This window comes from Labeo rohita, chromosome 7 (genome assembly GCF_022985175.1).
Source record: "Labeo rohita strain BAU-BD-2019 chromosome 7, IGBB_LRoh.1.0, whole genome shotgun sequence".
NCBI lineage: Eukaryota > Metazoa > Chordata > Actinopteri > Cypriniformes > Cyprinidae > Labeo > Labeo rohita.
In genome coordinates this window covers 31,159,739-31,182,530 of record NC_066875.1, presented here as the reverse complement: position 1 = coordinate 31,182,530, position 22,792 = coordinate 31,159,739, and the positions used below count along the sequence as shown (strand labels likewise).

Below are 22,792 nucleotides of genomic sequence, written 5' to 3'. Positions count from 1 at the left end.
TCAGGGACCGATGAGCAACTATCACTAAACAAAAAAGCACAGCTGTGAATCATTCACATAAAAACACAGTATTAAGAATCGGAGGGATGTAAACTTTTGAAATGGGTCAATTTTATAACATTGATAATAATATATTTTTTTAAAAAAAGGGCATCAAATCAATATATTTGTTATGGCTGCTAACATATGCATAAATTATATTTTAAAATATATTTAAATAGAAAAACTATTATTTTAAATTGTAATATTTCACAATGGAAATGTTACTAATTTACTGTACTTTTGATCAAATAAATGCAGAGACTTAGAGACTTTATTTTTTGCAAATATGAAAAAAGTCTTACAGATGCCAAACATTTGAATAGCAGTGTGTACAGTATATACAGTAATTTATACATAGCCTTGATTATGAGTAAAATAGTTTGTGTTTTGCGTTGTTTTGATGAAAATCTTGTTGAAAAAAAAAAATAAAATGTATGTTGTTAAATTATCAATGTATTCCAACCGGTGATATTAAAAGATTTGTAATATTGTCAAAGTGGTAATCAAATACATTTTCGATTGTTCATGTTTTAAACATGCTTTTATATTTAACTTTATCAAATCACATGCTACTGTGAAATTGCCCCCCCAAAAAAAAAAAAAAAACCTTTCTGCTTTCAAAGACATACACAATGTTCCTAATTTTCAGAAATGTAACCTGCCTTCTTCTTTTCCCTTCTATATATTTTTACTGTACATGCAGAATGTTAAAGAACCAGTCATTTTATCTAATGAGCTCAGTCGCAATTTCACAGCTGGAGGTTCCACTAAACTCCCAAGCCAAGAGTCTGATGAGTGCATATTAACCCAACCTCACGCAGCTTGTCAAATTTCCCCCCCATTAATGTCAATGTATACTTATGTGAAAGCTTTGAAATGTAAAGGTCACACGTGTATAATGGAGACACGGCGCTCTATTCAGACTCTGTTAACCAATAATCATTGCAGCTGACCACAATTCTCAGAAGGTGGTGAAATGAGTTTGGTTCTCTCATTCTCTAAATGCAAAAGCCCAGCAGACTCAATCTGCCTCTGTGGCTGTTCATTAAACCAGCAGAGCTCTAATAGAGCAAGAGCAATCAGCCATGACTCTCTGTCATTCAGCTCTCAATACCCACATCTGCCACATCTGCTTCAGACACACACATGCTTGCACACACACTGTGTGATTGAGTGTTGTTATTCACCCATGTCTCATTCCAGATTGAAGTAACATCCAAAAGGTCCTTGAAACTTCCAAAATTTGAATATAATTTGGGGAGGCTTTTCACTACAGCTCGTTTGTCATTAAAAGCCTTTGGGACAAAGAGATTTCTGCCTAAGCTGTCATTGTTGCAGTGTTTTTCCTGTGTTTAAGGAATAATTCATCTAAAAAAGGTTTCAGTGTTCAGTGCTTACAATTAGAAAGTCAGTAGGTTTCCATTCTGAGATAGACAATGTTATTTTAGTATTATTAATATACTATACTAGTATTTATGAATTAGCTTTTATTTTCATATTTTCATAAATAAAAATTCTGTCATTAATTACTCACTCTCATGTCTTTCCAAACCCGTGAAACCTTCATTCATCTTCGGAACACAAATTAAGATACTTTGGATGAAATCTGAGAGCTTTCTGACCCTGCGTAGCCATTAACGCAACTGACATGTTCAAGGCCCAGAAAGTTAGTAAGGACATCATTAAAATAGTCCATGTGACATCAGTGGTTCCTGTGTCAGCGGCACCACACGTATGCATCGTGTACTCTCGTGAACGCATTGCGGAATAAGAGGAATTGTTGAACAAAGTCATTATTTTAGTTTTCTTTCATATAATAGTATAATTGAATTTAGTAATTTCATATAATAGTATAATTGAACCACTGATGTCACATGGACTATTTTAATGATGTCCTTACAAGTGTTCGGCATAAGTAGTTACGCAAGTAATTAGTTACTGTAATTTAATTACTTTTCCCTTGAATAAGTAAGGGATTACTCTTATTTTTTCTGTAATTAAATTACAGTTACTTCTTATGTAATTTAACTTAATACTGTGTACAGACTGTAGAATATTTATATACAATACAAGTGAATTTAACATCAAAATTTAAAGTCTAGCCTTCTCACCTTCTCACGTTAAATACTTTGGTGAGTTAATAAGAATATTGGTAACACTTTAGTGTCCATTTCTCACTATTAACTAGTTATTAGCATGAATATTATTGGGATATTGGCTGTTTATTATTACTTAAACACATATTAATGTCTTATTCTAAATACTTAATCCTACCCGATTCTTAAACTTAACAACTACTTTACTTAGTATTAATAAGCAGTAATTAGGAGTATATTGAGTCAAAAGTCATAGTTAATAGTTAGTAAATAGTGAGAATTGGACCCTAATCTAAAGTGTGACCAGAATAATTAATGTGGTTATCTATTATTTATTTGAAAGAATTAAAAAAAAACATTTTATGTCTATCCTTGTATCATTAACTTGTCGAGGATGATACTGAATTTAGAAAGTAATTAGTAATAAGTACTTAAATACTTTTGGAGAGTATAATTTGTACAGTAATCTAATTACACTGTTGAAGATGTAACTAACTACTTTTTTAGAGTAACTTACCCAACACTGTTCCTTACTACCTTTCTGGGCCTTGAACATGGTAGTTTCACTGCTGTCGACGTAGGGTCAGAAAGCTCTTGGATTTCATCGAAAATATCTTAATTTAACCATAAAGGTCTTATGAGTTTGAAACAACATGAGGGTGAGTAATTAATGACAGAATTTTGGGTGAACTATCCCTTTAAAGTGCAGTTTTTAATTTTAGTTCACATTTTGTCATGTGCTTCCTCATTTTTTTTTATTTCAGTTTCAGTTTTAGTAATTTTTAATGAGCTTTAGTTTTTTAATGATAATCATAGTTTGCTTTAGTTTGTTAACGATAACAAAACTGGCCAAATGTTGTTTTGAACACCACTAACTTTTATTGTATTGACAAAAGCAGAAGAAACATTCTTAAAAATATATTCTTGTTCCGCACAATAAAGAAAGTCATAAAGATGAATCATGACAGAATTTTCAATTTTGGGTGAACCATTTCTAACTAATGGAACAATCTAAACTTGTTGATTTTACAGAGTTTGAACAGACGCATACCGTGTTTTTCCATTGCGGAAACTGACACACATGCAGAGCAGGATGCAGAGCAGACCAAGACACACTCCAACTATGATACCAGTCACAGCATGGATATCCAGCTCTGTAGGAGAGTGATAGAGTCAAGGAGAGAGAGGGGGGTTAGGGGGAATAGATAAAGACAGTGGAGTGGAAATAGCAAAAAAAGAGAGAGAGAGAGAATGCATGACAGAAGTGTAGAAATCAGTCAGCGAGTAATTACACATAATTACACTTCATAGTAATTCAATACAACTGAATCATTCTTAAACATAATAATGAAATATTAATTATAACACAATGTGTTATATTAATTATAACTCATTATAGGACTGGTGTATGCAAGTCTGTGTGAATTTCTGTGGCCAACTCCCCACAGACGGTGTGTGTATAAGGCTGGACTGAATCACTTCACACTCCCTGTGGGAGTGCTATTAATTGAGTGTCGGTGATGGGCAGAGGCAGATGGCAGTCTCTACTCTCTCTCTCACACACTCACACACACCTGTGACGCCTCATGCAGATTCAGAGAAACTTAACTGACATTACAAACAAGGGCTTTCTTTGCCAAAGCAGTAGAAAATATTAAATACACATAAGTACACATATAAGCACAGGTTCATGTTTTTGAGCTACAAGCGTCCATTTTCTGATAGAAAATGTTCACATATCAGCCAAGTTTTCTGTAGCTCAGAGTACTGCAGGGCCAAGGGCTTGATTCATTTGATTGTATAACTTGAATGTAGTGTACATCTCTTTGAATAAAAGCATCTACCAAAGGCACAAGTGCAAATGTAACATACATGTAACAAACTATCACTGTAAAAACAGTAAAAATAATATGCTCACCAAGGAAGCATTTATTTGATCAAAAATACAGTAAAAACAGCAACATTGTGAACTATTATTACAAATTAAAATAAACACACACTACCAGTCAAACGTTTTTGAACAGTAAGATTTTTAATGTTTTTTAAAGAATTCTCTTCTGCACACCAAGCTTGCATTTATTTGATCCAAAGTACAGAAAAAGCTGTGCTGTTTAAAACTGTTTTCTATTTGAATATATTTTAAAATGTAATTTATTCTTGTGCTCAAAGCTACATTTTCAGCATCATTACTCCAGTCTTCAGAGTCACATGATCCTTCAGAAATCATTCTAATATGCTGATTATGATTATTATCAATATTTAAAACAGTTGAGTACATTTTTTCAGGATTCTTTGATAAATAGAAAGATCCAAAGATAAGCATTTATTTTAAATAAAAAGCTTTGTAACATTATATACTATACCATTCAAAAGCTTAGAGTCAACAAAAAAAATTATATATATATATATATATATATAGCAAGGATGCTTTAAATTGATGATGATAAAGACATTTATACTGTTACAAAAGATTTCTATTTCAGATGAATACTGTTATTCTGGAAAAATTCCACTTAGCTGTTTTCAACATAATAATGATAATACACGTTTTTTGAGCGGCAAATCAGAATATTAGAATGATTTCTGAATGATCATGTGACTGGAGTAAAAATTCAGCATTGAAATCACAGGAATAAATTACATAAATTACATTTTAAAATATATTTGAATAGGAAAAAAAAGCTGTTTTTGCTGTACTTTGGATCAAATAAATGCAGGCTTGGTGAGCAGAAGAGACTTCTTTAAAAAAAAAAAAAAAAAAAAAAAAAAAAAAAAAAACTTAAAAACCCTATACTGTTCAGAAACGTTTGTCAGAACAATAGTGTATAAAAAGTGCATCAAATGGAAAAAAGTCACCTAATTTAAAAAAAAAAAAAAAATGCAGGGTGATAGCTGATCGTAATTGATGTATTGCTTTTAAAAGTACAAATAATAAAATGCTTTATCTGATCTGTAAATTACATAAATAAACTAGTTAAAGCAATACTACAAAACTACAGAAACATAATATAAACCTTGAAGAATCAAAACTTGTACACACCCTTAAAAAAAATCATACACACAACAAATAGTGTGAAAACTCTTACATACAGATACACACCATATTTCTTTGGAGGAGTATAGACATCCTTCACAGGTGAATATGGTCCCACCCCAAGTTCAGTGCAGGCCCCCATCTTAAAATAATAACGTGTCCCACTCATGAGACCTAGAACCTCTGCATTGGTAACAGAGCCTAAAAGAGAGTGAGACAAAGAGAGATTTACAAGAGACAATCACAATGCTCACATTAAGTACAGCACCATGCTTGTTGTTTGTGTGTGTGTTTGCAGATTTACCATCATGTGTGAGGTTTATCCACAGATGATCTGGATGGCTGATGTTGCCAGTGTAAAGGATCCAGTAGGTCAAAATGACACCATTTGGCTCCAGTGGAGGGCGCCAGCTCACCAGAACAGAATATGAGTCCAGTGCACTCAACTGCATATCCAGAGGAGGAGAAGAGGGTCCTACGGAAAAACACACATTTATACCCGACACACAAGACGCCAAAAAAGGAAAAGAGAACCATATTAATTAAGAACATTTTCATTTTCAATCAGACACAATCTTCAAAATGAATGTGCATTAATAAAAAAAAATAATTTACCCATTATTTTAGACTACTCATATTGCTGTGACATTTACCATGGTATTTACATGGTACTTCACGGTACAGTACTTTAAAAAAATGCCAATAAATAACATATTAAAGCGTCTTTGGGGTTTCCATGATTTCTACAAAATAAAATCACGGGTGTATGACGCCATTGGTAGGCAACGCAACGACACGGTCCGTTACACTAGCTAAAATTGCTTATTTCTCTGGATTTCAATATTCTTCGTAAGTACAAAAGTCAGCAAAATATATAACACTGTTCTAGTGATTTTTCGATATTTAAATAAAAAAACCTTACATATTATGCCTTTAACAGTGCAGCTTATTAAAGGGCTTTATCAGATTAATAAATTAAAGAAATAAGATAGACACTAGCTGACACTAAAATATAAAATTTTCAGCAAATAACTTACATTTTTAGTCTGTTTCAGTCAGTATGGCTTCAGAAATCATGTACACAAGTCACAGTGGCTATTTAAATGCCAATTTTTGAACATTTTAGAAGGTTGACAGTGAAAATTACTATTCGCTTTCATTGTATGGAAAGGAGCAGCTTAAACATTCTGCTAAACTCCTCATTTTTTGTTTCATGTTAAATTTGATTTTAAACGCAATCTCTATTGTATGCCTGATCTTTTGTATTCTCGTGTGCTGGCTGCACAAAAAAAAAAATGCAGTTTTTCTTTGGCGCCAAGAAAAGCACATTTATAGGTTTGTGATGATATAATGGTCTCAGCATGTGAAGTCTGGGAGTTTTAGGGAGATTTCATGAGTATAATATCCACTTTTATTTTAGAGGGAAAAGTCCCCACTTTTTCTCCCCCCTCAAGAGTAGATAAAGCTCCTCTCAGTTGGTCTGACACTAAATCGCTGTGGCAACATGCCCCTCCCTGCCATCACTTGGCTAGACTGACTGACAAGCTGAAAGACTCTTGGCCAACAAGAGGGGCAATTCCATCTGGGCTTTTAATTAAAGCCAATTATCTCCTTACGCCTCTCCCTATTAATCCCCCCTAACTGTTAACCTAACACAAACACACTGACTCACACTGACCCACACAACTCACACACTCGCAATACACTCACAAATACGGATTCATTCATCACTTCCCACTCAAAAAAACCCCTACAGACACTCACGCTTGTGTACACACTATAATTAAAGCCCTCGCTCACGCATGAGAAAAACACAAGACACAGTGTGAACTCTGCCAGATTTACCAGAAAAGAAATTCTTTTGAAAAAAGAATACAAGACCATATAACACCTTTTCAAAACTTTTTTTTCACATATATTAGGTTTCAAGGTTCTGAGGCATTGAAAGGGGCTGTACTCACTGTCTGGAAGTGTAGACTCTTCTACTGTGCTGCTGAAAGGGCCACTCATATCAACTCCGTTAGACTGTACAGCAATTTCATAGCTGGTGAAGGGCTTTAGTGATTCCAGTAAAATCTCCTGAGAAGAGCTGAAATACAGTGAGATATAGAATAATACAGTAAGTGGACCAGCAGACTGATAAAGGACTTTTTTAACAGTCAATAGTGCTAGCCATCTAGAAAGGCAGTGTGGCATACATAAATCATTCAAATGTTTGGTTTTTGAAAGAAGTCCTTTGTGTTTACAAAGGCTACATCATTTATTTGTTAAAAAATACAGTAAAACATTTATATCGTGCAATATTATTACAATTCAAAATAATTTAAAAATAAATAGAAATTAAAAGAAATGAATTAAAATAAGTAGAAACATATTTTACAATGTAAAGGTGAATTTTCAGCATCCATTATACCAGTCTTTAGTGTCAAATGATCATAAATTATTCTAATATGTTGATTTGGTGCTCAAGAAACATTTGTTGTTATTATTAAAGTTAAAAACTGTTGTGCTGCTTAATATTTTTGTGGAATTTGTGATATATTTTTCCAGGATTCTTTGATGAATAGAATATTTAGTAACATTATAAATGCCTTTACTGTCAGTTTTGATTCACTTTTGATTAATCACATATCATATATAGAGAGAACAAATGATAAGAAATAACTTGCAATATTTACTTAAAATTCACAAAAAATAATTAAAAGAAAATAAGCATTTTTCATTTTGGTAATTCTTAAATGGGAAATTGGATGTCGGTATGATGAAATGAAATGTCTGCAAAATACTTTGGTTAAAATTCCTCAATGGTCACGTAAAACAACACTTTTCACCTTGTCAAAAACAGCTCTGTTCACAGTGACCCGTTTCAGTGGCATGTCTCTTTAAATGATAATCAGCTACTGCTCACTCCGCCCCTCTCCTGTTTTTTTTGTGTATTTGGTGGCATATTACCATCAAAAACAAAACTAACCTACTGCATCCTCAGTGGCTCTGATGTCGGGAGAAAATAAAGACTCTTGTGTTGACTTTTACATCCAACTACAAAACACCTGCATTGCTTAGGAGACGTTGTTGCTACAGCTGCTTGAGGGTGAGAAAATGGCGGATATTTAAAGAAAAATATATTTTTTTCATTTAGTACTGCCCTTCAGAAGCTACAGAAGATACTTACATGTTTCCTAGAAGACAGAAGTTACATTTACCCTGATCTTCAAATTTAAAAAGTTTTCACCCTCCAGCGTTTAATGCATTGTGTTTCCTTCTGAAGCATCAGTGAGCGTTTGAACTTTCTGTAATAGTTGCATATGAGTCCCTCAGTGTTAAAAGATGGATCTCAAAATCATAGTCATTTTTGGAAAGGGTTCAAATATCTTATTCAGGTCAGTACTAACTAAAAAATAACATGCATTTTATATGATAAATAATTAACATTTTGCAGATTCTGCAAGGTGTATGTAAACTTTTGACCACAACTGTATATGCAAACACCATATAAAAGTGAATTTTGCATTTGGTGTCCCCTTTAAGACCAATGGCAATGTCTGATACACCAAATATCGGCGAATAATTTCTGACTGAATGACTGCTTGAGTAAGAAAATGACTGAGCAAGTGAGCACAGTATGGCAACAATGTATATGTGCCTTTAATGTTTATTTCACAATGATTGTTTATAATCTGTCTATACATGAACATTTTTGTGTATATGCCTAGTACCTGGTATAGTATGAGACCAGCGATGCATTGCGTATTCCTGCGGGGCTGCAGCGTATAGTGTAGTTGATGATTCGCACATTGCTAAAATGTGGTTTCTCCCAGCGGAGCCAGATAGAGGTGGAACTGTTCGCACGAGCCCTGACACTGATGGGTGGCAATGGTGGGAGAGAGTCTGTTGTTCGCACTAAGAAAAAGATACACGCACACACACACACAAAATTTACTCCGATGTAATTCTACAGGACAGCTAGATATGATTCGATCTCATCACAACCACACGCACCTCGTGTGAGCTTCTCTGTTCTGCCTTTCCAGACAGCGGGATAACCCTCAGTCTGTTTGTTAAACGCCCAAACCTTCACCTCATACAGCCGATCAGGAGCTGAAACAATCAGACAAATAAAACAATCACATGCTCATATTGTAAAACATTTCACATGCTTTGCATTCATGCTAGACCAGTTATTTTAACAATCAGCCCAGGTTGATCTTCTGTTCTTTCTCAGATCGTTTTATAACTGCTCACAGTGACAGATAATCCACTAAGCACATCCACAAATACAGTCCCTGCATTTGGCATCATATAAGCTGCTGTGTAAAAGTGTCTATTAGAAATGCAGTTTCAAGTGTATTTGTGTTTGAGAGTATAGTTTATGTGAATATAAATTCTCACCAAGGCCTGTGACCTCATGGTGTTTAACTCTCTTCCTCAGTTTGATCTGTTGAATCCTCTCACTGATCATAAGCTTCTCCTCATTGGGCATCTCTTCTCCATCCAATTCCCGCCAGGAAAGCTTATAGCCGGTGATCTGAGTGTGATTGGGTGGTGGCTGCCATGTGACATGGAGGGAATGCATTTTGGCTCTCACTTTGAGCTCAGTGGGAGCAAAGAGCACTGGGAAAGACAACAGAGGGAGTTGGTGAGAACGCCGATGTTTGGTGTGTGCACACTAGCAGGGCTGTACATAAGCAGCGGCGCCTCCAGGACATTTTTAATGGTGGACGCTGAAAATTGCATACAAATTAAACTTGTATTTTAAACAACCATAAAGAAGCCTGCAAGCTTATCTCTCTGCCATAATTCAAGTGGATCAGAATTATCATATTATTTTATTTACCCACGTGTAATCTCCCATTTAGGCTTTAAGAGTCGCCAATGGGAAATGGAAGCTAATAATGGGAAAATCCTAATAATTTAGATTAAAAATAATTGACTTGATTTAATTTTATGAGACAAAATGAAAATATTACCAGTTGATTACTTCAAAATGGTTATGAATTGAACAGAAGAAAGATTCATTATGAGATTTTTTGCTAAAATTAGCATAACACCATTAACATTCAAAAATGTATGATTTTTGGTGAAAGGACACAATTATAATTAATCAAAAGTGACAGTAAATACATTTATAATGTTACAATAGATTCCTGTTTCAGTTCTTTTGAACTTTATGCATCATAGAAGCCTGAAAAAATTGTATAACAACTTCCACAAAAATAATATTAAGCAGCACAAATGATTTCAACATTTGATAATAAGAAATATTTCTTAAGCAGCATATTAAAATGACTTCTGAAGGGTCATGTGACATTGAAAACTGGAGTAATGGATGCTGAAAATTCATCTTCACCATTATAGAAATAAAAAGTTTAAAATATATTAGAATAGAAAACTTTTTTTATATATATATTTCACAATATTACTGTTTTTACTGTAAGTCTGATAAAAAAAAGCAGCCTTGAACAGCAATGTATTTAGTACTTTGTACTTGACTATAGATTTGAACTTCGTACCAGGGCAGACAAGATGTAAACTATACACAGAAAAATTACTAGGGAAATAAAGCATGTGGTAACATATGCTTATTGAGAGTTTTTTCTTAAATTCTAAGTATTCCATGAATACTGGGTAAAGTGTTTGGTCTGATTACACACATAGACGTTAAAATTAAAAATTAGTCTGAAGGTAAACAAAAATGTATACAATCTTGGTGACTGAAAGACCAATAGGGTGGTCAGTGTTGTTTTAGGGGGATCAACGGCCCACCGGCCGCCCCTTGGAGGCGTCACGGCATATAAGTTTAACCTTGTGCGAGTCAAAACTGGTATCAGTATGCATATAGTGCATTTGCCTATGTGTGCGTGTTTATGTGTTTACTCACCCTGAGTAAGGTTTGGTGTGTGGTGCGAGGCCCACTCAGAAGACTGACTGAACCCTGCTCGTGTTCCTGCTGCAATCCGGAGCTGGTACGTTTGATTTGGTTTCAGGTCCCTTAGAGTCACCTGTGTCTCATTCCCACTCACTTCCACAGAGTATATGTGATCCACTGGAGGGCACACACACACACACACACACATGCGCACACACACACAAACACGTGCCAGAAAATAAGTATGCCAGTGAAAATCATTTCTGCAGCTAGCTGATAAAGCAGCATGAACAATGAATGTCTAAATTGAGTTTGCTTCTGTCTCTCATTCTGTGTCACAGGCCATCAGACCGAATCTGTCTTTTGTTCCACCTTTATTACTGTTAATTAAACATCCAGAGCTCTAATAGAGCAGGAGCAATCAGCCATGTCTTTGTCATTCAGCTCGAAATACCCCAGAAATGCCTCCTGCTCTACTTGCAACTACAGATAATGCAAAAAGCTACAAATTCAGAAGCCATCATGTCTCTATCAACAGAGCGGAGTAGTAACTGATTACATGTAATCTGGATTACGTAATCAGACTCCGAAAATCAATAGTATATTACATTTTAAAATGCTCATAATCAGATTAACCTAACTGGAAGCCTTTAGAGAGAAATGCATGTTTATGGATTACATAATGAAAAAGTTTTTGTTTTCGATATGAATTAATTTGTTTTAAAGTTATTTAAAGCTTTCTATGGATATATTTATCATGTCAGTGAGGCAAGTATTTCACTGAGTTTCGGTTAATTTTTGTGAAGCGCTCCTGTTCAAGACAGAGAAGGCAAAAGCGCATTCTGTTTTCATTATTTTACAAAACCACAATGTTTTGTTGATATTGTGAGTGCACACAAATAAAAGTGGACCCTCTGCAGGTCTGAATGATGTATTACTCTTTCCTTTATGAGCCAAAATGGTGGCAAGTGTCCACTGTAATTAAAAAAAAATGCATGTGCCCGGGCCCATATGCACATGCATATCTTAATCAACACTGTATTGCAATGCATTATATGCTTTGTAAATCCATTATCACTGATTTACATTACAAGCTATTAAAATTTTAACCTATTTTATGGCCATATAAATATCAGCAACTGCACCAAATTGTATTTTTTGCTCAGTCTAAGCATCTGAAATTTTTTTTTTCCCTTTTCTAATATGAGCTCCATACTCTCTTATATCGTGCTATATTATTCATAATAGCCTAATGTATCAAATATGACACTCAACAAAAACACTTTATTTTTTTTCTATTTTGTGTAAAAGTTCAATAAACTAACAAAAAAGGTATTTTTCTCACTATTATGTCATATGTCAGGCTGTCAGTAGGCGGCGCTGTCTTACCCTGCTCCAGCGCTCTGTATTCAATGCGGTAGTGTGTGATGGCTCCACGGCTCAGCTGTGAGGACAGAGGCAGCCACATGACTCTGATGTCAGTGGGAGATGTGCTCAGCAGGGACAGCTGTGGAGAAGCACTGGGAACTGCAGAGAACACAAAGCAAACAAAGATTTATAAAACAGTGTAGTGCCCTAAATGATGTACTGCACACTATGTATTACACTATGTACTCTGTTGTCATTTGTATTCATTTTATAAGGTTATTGTATCATCTAACATCTAAATCTGGTAGTGTCCATTCCGCTGTGTAGGGAACATTCCAAAATTCCACGCTTTGTTTTTTTAGTTAAATAAATGCATGATCTGGGTATTTTAAATGCACTTCTTGGAATTTTTTTAATATAAAGACACTCACACTATTAATACTTCAACATGTAAAAAGTATGCACATTAGTATGCACATCTAGTGTCTATTGCACAGAGAGGTTGTTTATTTTTCTCTGGCCACCAGAGGGCACGCATATAAATGAAAATTGCTAATATTTGTATCCAGCTCATTTTCCCAAGCGAAATTAAGCTATTTTCTGTAAATGTGCTAGGCTTACTATTCATCAGGTACTACAGGTTTCTATGTCAGAACGCATGCATCATGGTACTCTTGTGAATGCGCGTCGAGTGACACGGAAAAGAAAAAATTGTTGAATAAAGACGTTAATTTGGTTTTCTTTGCACACAAAAAGTATTCTAATAGCTGTATAACATTCGAACCACTGATGTCACATGGACTATTTTAACGATGTCCTTACTACCTTTCTAAGCCTTGAACGTTGTAGTTGCGTTGCTGTCTATGCAGGGTCAGAAAGCTCTCAGATTTCATCAAAAATATCTTAATTTGTGTTTCGAATATGAGCGAAGGTCTTATAGGTTTGAAACGACATGAAGGTGAGTAAATAATGACAGAATTTTCATTGCAAACTATCCCTTTAAATGTGTCAAATAATTAGTCAAATCACAGCCCTTTGCATTGAAAACCTGACCTCTCCTCATTAGTCAGTGCTCACCGTCTTCTAGCATCTCCACAGTAACGGGCTGTGACGGGCGGCTGGCCCCCATGGGTGAGTAGGCCACTACGTAGAAGGTGTAGGCTGTGTGAGGGAGCAGCTCCTTCACGTGCAGCTCTGTTGTGTCGTTATTCACCGCAAACTGATATTCCATGTTGTCTGAGCCTGTCAACACACAAATAGTACATTTGCTTTTTAAAAATGTGATCTTAGCCAAAATATTTTTTCTGACTGTCCTTTGGGTATGTCTTTCTAAATTAAGAGAAGAGTGACCCCATCAATAACAGCCGGAGCTTACATATGGCTTGTGGTTCTATACAGCCGTGATCTATGAAGTGGATTGGCTTCGGTAAAGTAATGAGACAGGATTTTTCTCTGTGGACTGATCCACTTAAGCTGGCTACACTCAGTGTAATGAGAAACACTGCAGGTCAAACAGGGACTCCAGGAACTTCCACTAACAAATAACAAAGTGCTCGCAGAAAGTTTAGTAAAATTTAAGAACAAATTAGTGTTCTTTAAAATTAAACCAGTGTTATTATAGTATTATTTCTATACTATTTTAGTATTTATCAACATTTATGTTCATATAATTTTAATTTTAGTAATTTTATGTGCTTTGTCACGTTTTTTTTTTTAAATATTTCTATTTAGTTTTCATTTGTAGTATAGTTTCAGTTTTAATCATTTTCCCAGATTACACAAGTAATGCAAGATGTCTGTTAGAGATCACTTGATCTGAAAAGCATCTGCTGTGTACAAACATCTGACAGACGTCTGGAAGATGTCAGTTTTATATACATTCTAAATCATAAACATCTTAAAGACATCTAATAGAGGTCTATTTGACATCTGATAGGGAACATCTTATAGATGTATTGCAGATGAGCAAACACTCTAAAAAATACATCTTGTAGATGTCAAACAGACGTCTCCGAAATGAACCTGTGCTATCAGGGTTAGTTCTTCAGCTTAAACTCATATTATTTCATCCCTAACAGCACACGCACATCATGGAGATGTCTATTTGACATCTGCATTTATATCTGGAAGATTATTTTTAAGAAGATATTTTTTAGAGTGTTTGCTCATCTGCAATACGTCTATAGGACGTCTCCTATCAGATGTCAAATAGACATCTATTAGATGTCTTTAAGATGTTTATGGTTTAGAATGTATGTAAAACTGACATCTTATAGACGTCTGTCAGATGTTTGCACGCTATTAGTGCTATCTGGGATTTAGTTGTCAAAAACAACATTTAAGTTTTTATCCAGTATTTCAGCTGTTTACCTAATATGTATATTTTATTGTACTTCAGCTTCAAAAAATATGTTTGATTAATAGTTTTAGTCAACATTAACTACACTGATTTAAACACATTATGAACAGGGATGTGAACCAAGAACCAGTTCTTATTCAGCATGTTTTTTAAAAACAAAAAAGCTCCAAACCAAATAATGTTTGATTCAGCATTTTTTTTTTTTTTTGATGCTGAACGTACAGAATATTTTTGTCTCACCAACTGTGAGACTTACTGTAAATCAGTGTAATAACTGACTGTTTGACAATGTGAGGTTAAAGATAGATTATGCATTTTGTCGTTATTATTTTAAAAATATTAATTAACATAAAATGTTGAGAAGTAACTAGTTACATATAACAGAATTACATAATTTAATTACAAAAATGTAACTGTACTGTAATTTTGCGGTGGCTATGCTTTAAATTAAATTTTTTATAATCTTAATTCAAGTGAAGAAGAATGTTGAGAAGTCTTGACAGTAATCAGTGTTGAGTTCTACTGTAAGGTTAATCCTGCCTGGTTAGAAATTTATAAATGTAATTAAAAATTAGTTACATTACTTGACATAATCTGTTGCGTTATTGTAACTGAAGCAGTTACTTATTACATTTTAAATAGGGTAACGTGTAATCTGTAACCTATTACATTTCCAAAGTAACATTCCCAACGCTGTTATAATGTTATAATATAATGTTACCTCGTGAAATATTACCTCGCCATTAGGCAATGGAACTGTATTTCTTCACTTCACATTATGAATTATGAAATACATAAAAAGACACTTTCTCTCACCTGCCGTGCGTTGGTAGTGTACTGAAAATCCAATGATCTGGTCACTATTATGTTCAGGTGGGTCCCAGGTAAGCAGTGCAGAAGTGCTAGAGTGGGGTATGGCCGACACATGACGAGGAGGGCTAGGCAGCCCCTCCCTCACAATGACGGACAGCTTGGCAGTGGCACAGGCGGTACCCAGGCTGTTGGCAGCAATACACTGGTAGTATCCCGCATCGTCCAGCCGCAGCTGGTTGATGAGCAGAACTCCAGGGTTCTGAGTCTTAACCCGGGCATTAGACTGGACCGGTTCTCCATTCTTCAGCCAGCGCAGAGCAGGGGGAGGGTCACCAGAACTATTACACACAAACCGAGCCGTATTGCCCCGGGACAGGGACACCGCCTCTGGGGGCTGGAGGATGACTGGTGGAGCTGGGCAAAATGACAGTGGGGAAAAAAGACAGTGAGAAGAGGTTTAAAAGATCATATAATGAGGATCACATAGAAATATTGCTACAACTTGTTAATTCATTAGGTACCATGAACTAACATTTATTAAAGGATTAGTTCACTTCCAGAATAAACATTTCCTGATCATTTATTCACCCCTATGTCATCTAAGATGTTCATGTCTTTCTTTCTTCAGTCGAAAAGAAAGGTTTTTGAGGAAAAATTTCCAGGATTTTTCTCCATACAGTGGACTTCAATGATGCCCAACAGATTAAAGGTCCAAACTGCAGTTTCAATCCAGCTTCAGAGGGTACAACACGATCCCAGCCAAGGAATAAGGGTCTTGGTTAGCAAAACAATTGGTCATTTAAAAAAAAAAAAATTATATACTTTTTCAAATGCTCGTCTTGTGCTAGCTTATGCATGCAATACGCATACAATGTGTAATCACATTGGAAAAGTCATGCGTGGTTAGTTCTTCGACTGTGTACTTCAAACTTATGCAAGACGAGCATTTGTGGTTAAAAAGTATAGATTTTTTTTTTTTTTTTTTTAGTAAATGACCTATCGTTTTGCTACATAAGAACCTTATTCCTAGTCTGGGATCATGTAGAGCCCTTTGAAGCTGCATTTGGACCTTCAACCCATTGGCTCCCATTGAAGTCCACTATATGGAGAAAAATCCTTGAATGTTTTCCTCAAAAACCTTAATTTCTTTTTGATTGAAGAAAGAAAGACATGAACATCTTGGATGGCATAGGGGTAAATTATCAGGACATTTTTATTCTAGAAGTTAAATAATCCTTTAATGCAGGTTAATGTTAAAAATATACTATTTTACATTACACCACTTTCTCACCAGTGGATCTTATGTAAGTGAATGGGTGCCGTCAGAACGAGAGTCTGAACAGCTGATAAATACATCACAATAATCCACAAGCAATCAAAACTCAATCCACTCCTCGATTTGTGTCATTGTTTTTAATCAAAGTGAATTCTCATTCTGACGGCACCCATTCACTGCAGAAGACCCACTAGTGAGAAAGTGATGTACCGTAATGCTAAATGTCTCCAAATCTGTTCAGATGAAGAAACACATCTTGGATGGCCTGGGGGCAAGTAAATATTCAGCAAATTTGAATTTTTGGGTGAATTATTCCTTTAATTGAAGTTCCAAAGTAGGTTTGGGAGGAGCCTAATCATTCAGTCCTGTCAATCATCATTACGAGCCTATATAAGCAGCTCTCATTGCACCGTCCCAGCCTCCGTTCTTCCGGCATCCCTCCACCTCCCCTTCTCCTCCTCTGTTTCTGTTATTCTCCCTCTAGATAACATCGCAATGGGGGGTCGAACTCTGCGCTCAAGCCGAGCCTCGGGTTCGAGCCTCCATTAAGGACACCAAGCCAAGTTTGTTTACCATTGCCCATAAGGACTGGATGGGCAGGCAAACTCGTGAACTTGTGTTAATGTTACCTTAAAAGCTAAACTTGAAAAAAAAGTGTATACAGAAATTAAAACTAAAAATTAATTTATAGTTTATTACAAGTTTATATTAGCTATTGTATTAACTATAGGTGATACAGAAAAAGTGTTATAGGAATCATATATAAATCAGCCAATGGGTAAAAATACCATTACACCAATAAAAAGAGTCATATTGTAGGTTCAAACATGTCTGGAAGCTATAAACTTATTTTAAACATCATTTTTCAAGGATAGAAAAAAAATCTACTACTACTTTTTTTCCCTGCAAAACAGATGGGCATCAATTAGATAGCTCTCATAGTGCATAAAAAAAGCTTCTTGCTGTAAAGGTTGGAGCATATTTTTGGGAGGAATAATTATATTGTACTTTCATGCAGAACATTTCTTGTCTGTTTTATGTTTTTGCTTGAGATTGCCTCTATTTAAATAAGTTATTCTTCATGAATGTCAACATTTCCCAAGCACCTAGCAAAATCAAAAGATCAGTCAGTGTATGCATGGGCACAAAGTTCCTTTCCGGTCTGACCACAACACACACAGTTGTTGTTTGACAAGTCTCATTAGACAGTGTTTACTAATGGAATCATTGCATAATTTCTTTTACTTTTAAACCTCAAGATTCAGCTTAAATGTGCAGTTCAGAAACAGTGATCTTTTGCTCATTGTGCATGAATGCAATAACATCTTCCTTGCTAAAACTTTTTGTTTTGTTTTGGACAAACACCAATACAAAAAGTACTACCTAAAATAATAAACAATAGCATTGCCATAATGGTTTTGCTACCATGGTGTGTGTGAGCAAGGTTTAGTAACCATCTGTTTGTTTTTACCAGAAAGCTTATTGATTTTACTCATGACAACAAGGGGGTTTTATAATACATTTTATAACACAAAAAAGAAACTGGCAACCACACAGTTCCAGTAGAAATACTCAAGGACAACCAAAATTTGAAAACTAAAGCTTAACAGACAATAAAAACTCCTAGCCAATGAATTGTTTTGTACTTGATAAAAAGTGTATAGCTTCCCATATGTTTCAATCAATGATACTGAATCAATAAGAATGTATATTTTGTTGCATTAATACATCCAGCATTTATTCAGAATATGCAGGATCTGTTAAAAGGTAAACACACAATTACCCAGTACTCGAAGTTCAGCGGGAGATGAGACAAAATCTCTGGTCTTGGGTTTGTTGGCACGACACACATACACTCCAGCATGGTGACTGCGGGTGTCAGGAATCACTAGGTTGGTTGCCAAGACAACCACATCTGTAGCTATAGGCTTCCCATCTATGCATCCCCAAGGAATGGTTGTGTAAAAAGAAAGCAGAAAATTAAAAAAGAATGGAAAAGCAATCAGTCAAGACTCAGCAAGCAGGAACATTTTAAATGTGAAGTATACAGCTGTCAATATGAAAAATTGCACCCTTGAAAAAGCCTGTTTTAGTATTTAGTATTTAGTGTGTCACTAGATGGATCCAAGTCTCATGCACTATTAATAAAAGCTAAACTAAAAACACTAATAAGTTAAGTTGTTGAGGATTAGGTAAAGAAATGACAAAATTTAATTTTAAAATTCATCACTCACCCTCACATCATTCCAAAAATGCAAATACAATGCAATTACAATGAATGGGGTCCAAAGGTTTAAATATTCAAATCAAGGATGTAAACAGCAGCACAACAATATCAAAAAGTGTCCAAAATGTTTTGTGTGTCTGGAGCAACATGAGGCTCAAAATATGATGACAGATTTCTAATTCTGAATGAATAGTGTGCAATGCACATCATGAAGCAGCAGAGGTCAGTACAGCACTGAAGGATCTATGGCGTGCATTGACGATTCCTAGACACTAACCGTCTGCGGCTGCCATATTAGCGCTCAAACAAAGAAAAAAAGAAACCTCATGAATTTTTACAACATCTAGTTAATTTTTCATGAAACCTAATGAGAATAATGCTCTCAGTTATACAGCCTTGGCATTATTGTGGGGGAAACAGGACAAAATGAGGTTCGAAATGAACCTGGATGGAGGGGTGAAGGGTGGGTGTGTGTAGTTGGGGTGTCTGCTGCTGCAGCAGAGCCACGTGTCTATAAAGCAAACATATAAGCTCACCTATAAATCACAGTTTGTGTGGTTCATTTACTTTGCACTCAAAGTTCACAGAGGACACGGTTCTAATTACAATTCGCTCATTCAACTGACACTTTTATCCAATATAACAATGCACGTATTACAAGAACAATGTCACTTAATCAACCAGGGGTTTAAGTGCTTTATTCAAAAGCACAGTAACGATTGTTTAAAGATTTTGAACCCACTGGGGGGTTAGCACTAGAACCTACAGTACCAGTCTTGTGTGCACAAACACTTCATTTAGGGTCCACATGGGTCCAACTACTTTTGGTTTGCGGTTCTTAAATCTTAATTTGACATAATCCATCCTGATTGGACAATACCGGTCAGGTGGGGTGACATGTTCTTGTTTGTGGGCCAAGTTCGTATGGTCCAGGTACACGTGCAGACTCCTAAAAACCTTCAAATTGTCAGTTAACCTAGATCTGTCAACAGCAGCACTGAGTGTGTTACAGTAGATTGGGCTACAGATGTGTGTGTGTAATATATTTGTGTTTGCGTCTTACCCTGTCTGCTCCATGATACGAAAGGTTTGGGTTCACCCTGAGCCATGCACTCCATCACAGCCGGACGACCCATGACCACTGTGGAATTCCGCGGTGGAGCCACAATCACCACCTCACTCTCCTGAGACAGACCTACAGACACACAGATCATGAGTGTGTGTGTGTTTGTGTATGGAATATAAGAGTGTTCACCAACAGACACAGTGGTTTGCTTGAAAGCAGCACTAGGTGAAGCAACTGACCCGACAGAGGACACCGTTTCTTCTTATGCTTACAGGAAGTGAGAGAGACAGAGACAGAGCGAGATAGGATTGTGGAGAGAAGGAAAGAGTAATGAAACAGTAGGACAGAGAGACTGAGACAATGAAGGAAAGGTGAACTTTGAGGCCAAAAAAGATAGGTGTCGTTTATCTGGGTTGCAGCTGTCATATAAATAAAAACTAAATTTTTAAAGACTTTTTAAATAAGTCTCTTATGCAATTCCTCAAATTTCTCTTATGCAAAGTATTATTAACATTTAAAATAACAGTTTTCTATTTTAATATACTTTAAAATATAACTTATTTCTGTGAAGCCAAGCATTAATTTTGTATCAGCCATTACTACAGTCTTCAGTGTCATACGATCCTTCAGAAATCATTCTAATATGCTAATTTATTGTCAGTTGTGCTGGTTTATATATTTTTTTGGAAACTGTGATGCTTTTTAAGGATTCTTTGATGAATAACAAGTAAAAAAAGAACAGCATTTATTCAAAATAGAAATCTATTAAGGAAAGAAAAGAATGTGACGTGTGGCCAAGTATGGTGACCCATACTCAGAATTTGTGCTCTGCATTTAACCCATCCAAGTACACACACACAGTAGCAAGTAGTGAAAAAACACACCGAGCAGTGGGCAGCTATATTGCTATCGCAAATACAACATCCAGTTAATTTTTCATGAAACCTAATGAGAATAATGCTCTCACCTCAGTTGCGGTATTGAGGGCGGAGAGAGCGCTGGTTATTCACTCCCCCCACCTTCAATCCTTGCACAGACCTGGGACTTGAACCCGCAACCTTTCAGTTACAAGCCCAACTCCCTAACCATTAGGCCACGGCTAATTTAAGTCTTTACTGCCACTTTTTATTTAACATTTTAACAATTTAACACAATTTAACATATTTAACACAATATAACATATCCTTGCTGAATAAAAGTATTAATTTCTTACAAATACAGAAAGAAACAAAGAAACAATTTACTGACGCCAAACTTTGAACGGCAGTGTATTATGTTACAAAATATTTCTATTAAAAAAAAAAAAAATCCTTTTTAATGTTTTATTCATCAAAGAATCCTGAAAAAAGTATAACAGGTTCCAAAAAAACATACTAAGCAGCACTGTTTCCAAAATTAAAAGTATCATGTGACACTGAAGACTGGAGTAATGATGCTGATAATGCAGCTTTGCATCACAAGAGTAAATTCTATTTTAAAGTATGTTAAAATACAAAACCATTAATTTAATTTGCAATAATATTTCACAATATTACTGTTTTTCTGTATTTTTTAATCAAATAAACTCAGCCTTGATGAGCAGAAAACAAAAACATGATAAACTTATTTTTGTTTTTTTTTTTGTTTTTTTTTTAAACATTAAAATATTACTGATGCCAAACTTCTGAACGGCAGTGTATATTTTTTTTACATATTTTACGACGCACTTTGGGTCAACTTTGATTGTGTTAAATGTGGTCTATAAATAACACTTATCTTGACTTGAATATAAACTATATATTTGGTGGTAAAGGCCCTCTTCCTGTGGCCTCTGAAGAGCTCATATAAATTCAGCAGACACGCCCACAGATCATAATGAAGTAAAACATAAGCGTGCAGCTATGGATACGGTATGACGGTCATAAATTAATCACTCTGATTACATACAGCAGCAATCACATATGCATGAGAGCACAGGGATTTAAAATGGGTCAGATTTCAGAGGCTACAGGGTGCACCGTGTAAAAGCAATGTGAGTGTGTGTGTGTGTGTGTGTGTCTGTATTTATGCAGGTACACCAGTGAACATGTGCCTGTGGTTAAAACAACCCCGATACTGAGAACAGTAGACCACTACAGACCACGAATACCCACTTCAACAACAGCAAAAGTTTGCTTATACGGCTTTTTCAAGATAAAGTGAGTGTGTAACGAAATATACAGCATCAAGCAGAATGCTGATGAGCCAAACTACAGCCTCGCATCGCAGGGAGATGAGATACCTGCTTCACACACACTCATAAAGACTGGTACTGTGTACTTGAGCTGTCTAGCCTCTGGGGCAAAAGATGCATTGCATTCACAGAGCAAAACTATGATTTCCTCAAGGTGAAGATTGCTCTCTTTCAATCTGTCTTTTTCTCAATTCAGCATGATTTTATTGACAAGCCTGTAAATATTAAATATTGACAAAGCTGAGGATGTTTGTAAAAACAGAGCAACATACTAATAGTTAACTTAAGTTTACCTACACATAAGAACTTGAATGACTGAAGTGTTTATGTAACAATAAATTCCATCTGCATTACATAAGATGTCTACATATACACAGAGACACACAAGGTCACCATGGTGAACTAAAGTGTACAGAAAGCTGGAATAATACAT

At 35.5% G+C, this 22,792-nt stretch overlaps 1 protein-coding gene across 1 annotated transcript in view; it reads right to left on the bottom strand.

Moving 5' to 3' along the window:
- The window catches only part of igdcc4 (immunoglobulin superfamily, DCC subclass, member 4), a 79,305-nt gene that overhangs the window by 8,341 nt on the left and 48,172 nt on the right, over positions 1-22,792 (bottom strand). Inside the window, exons 5-17 of the mRNA XM_051114963.1 lie at positions 20,145-20,276; positions 18,638-18,790; positions 15,582-15,992; positions 13,484-13,648; positions 12,428-12,565; positions 11,051-11,215; positions 9,562-9,783; positions 9,172-9,270; positions 8,889-9,072; positions 7,134-7,261; positions 5,477-5,647; positions 5,239-5,373; positions 3,190-3,292 (exon numbers count right to left, since the gene is read on the bottom strand). Of these exons, the coding sequence (XP_050970920.1) occupies positions 3,190-3,292; positions 5,239-5,373; positions 5,477-5,647; positions 7,134-7,261; positions 8,889-9,072; positions 9,172-9,270; positions 9,562-9,783; positions 11,051-11,215; positions 12,428-12,565; positions 13,484-13,648; positions 15,582-15,992; positions 18,638-18,790; positions 20,145-20,276 (2,206 nt within the window). The remainder of the gene's footprint in view (positions 1-3,189; positions 3,293-5,238; positions 5,374-5,476; positions 5,648-7,133; positions 7,262-8,888; positions 9,073-9,171; positions 9,271-9,561; positions 9,784-11,050; positions 11,216-12,427; positions 12,566-13,483; positions 13,649-15,581; positions 15,993-18,637; positions 18,791-20,144; positions 20,277-22,792) is intronic.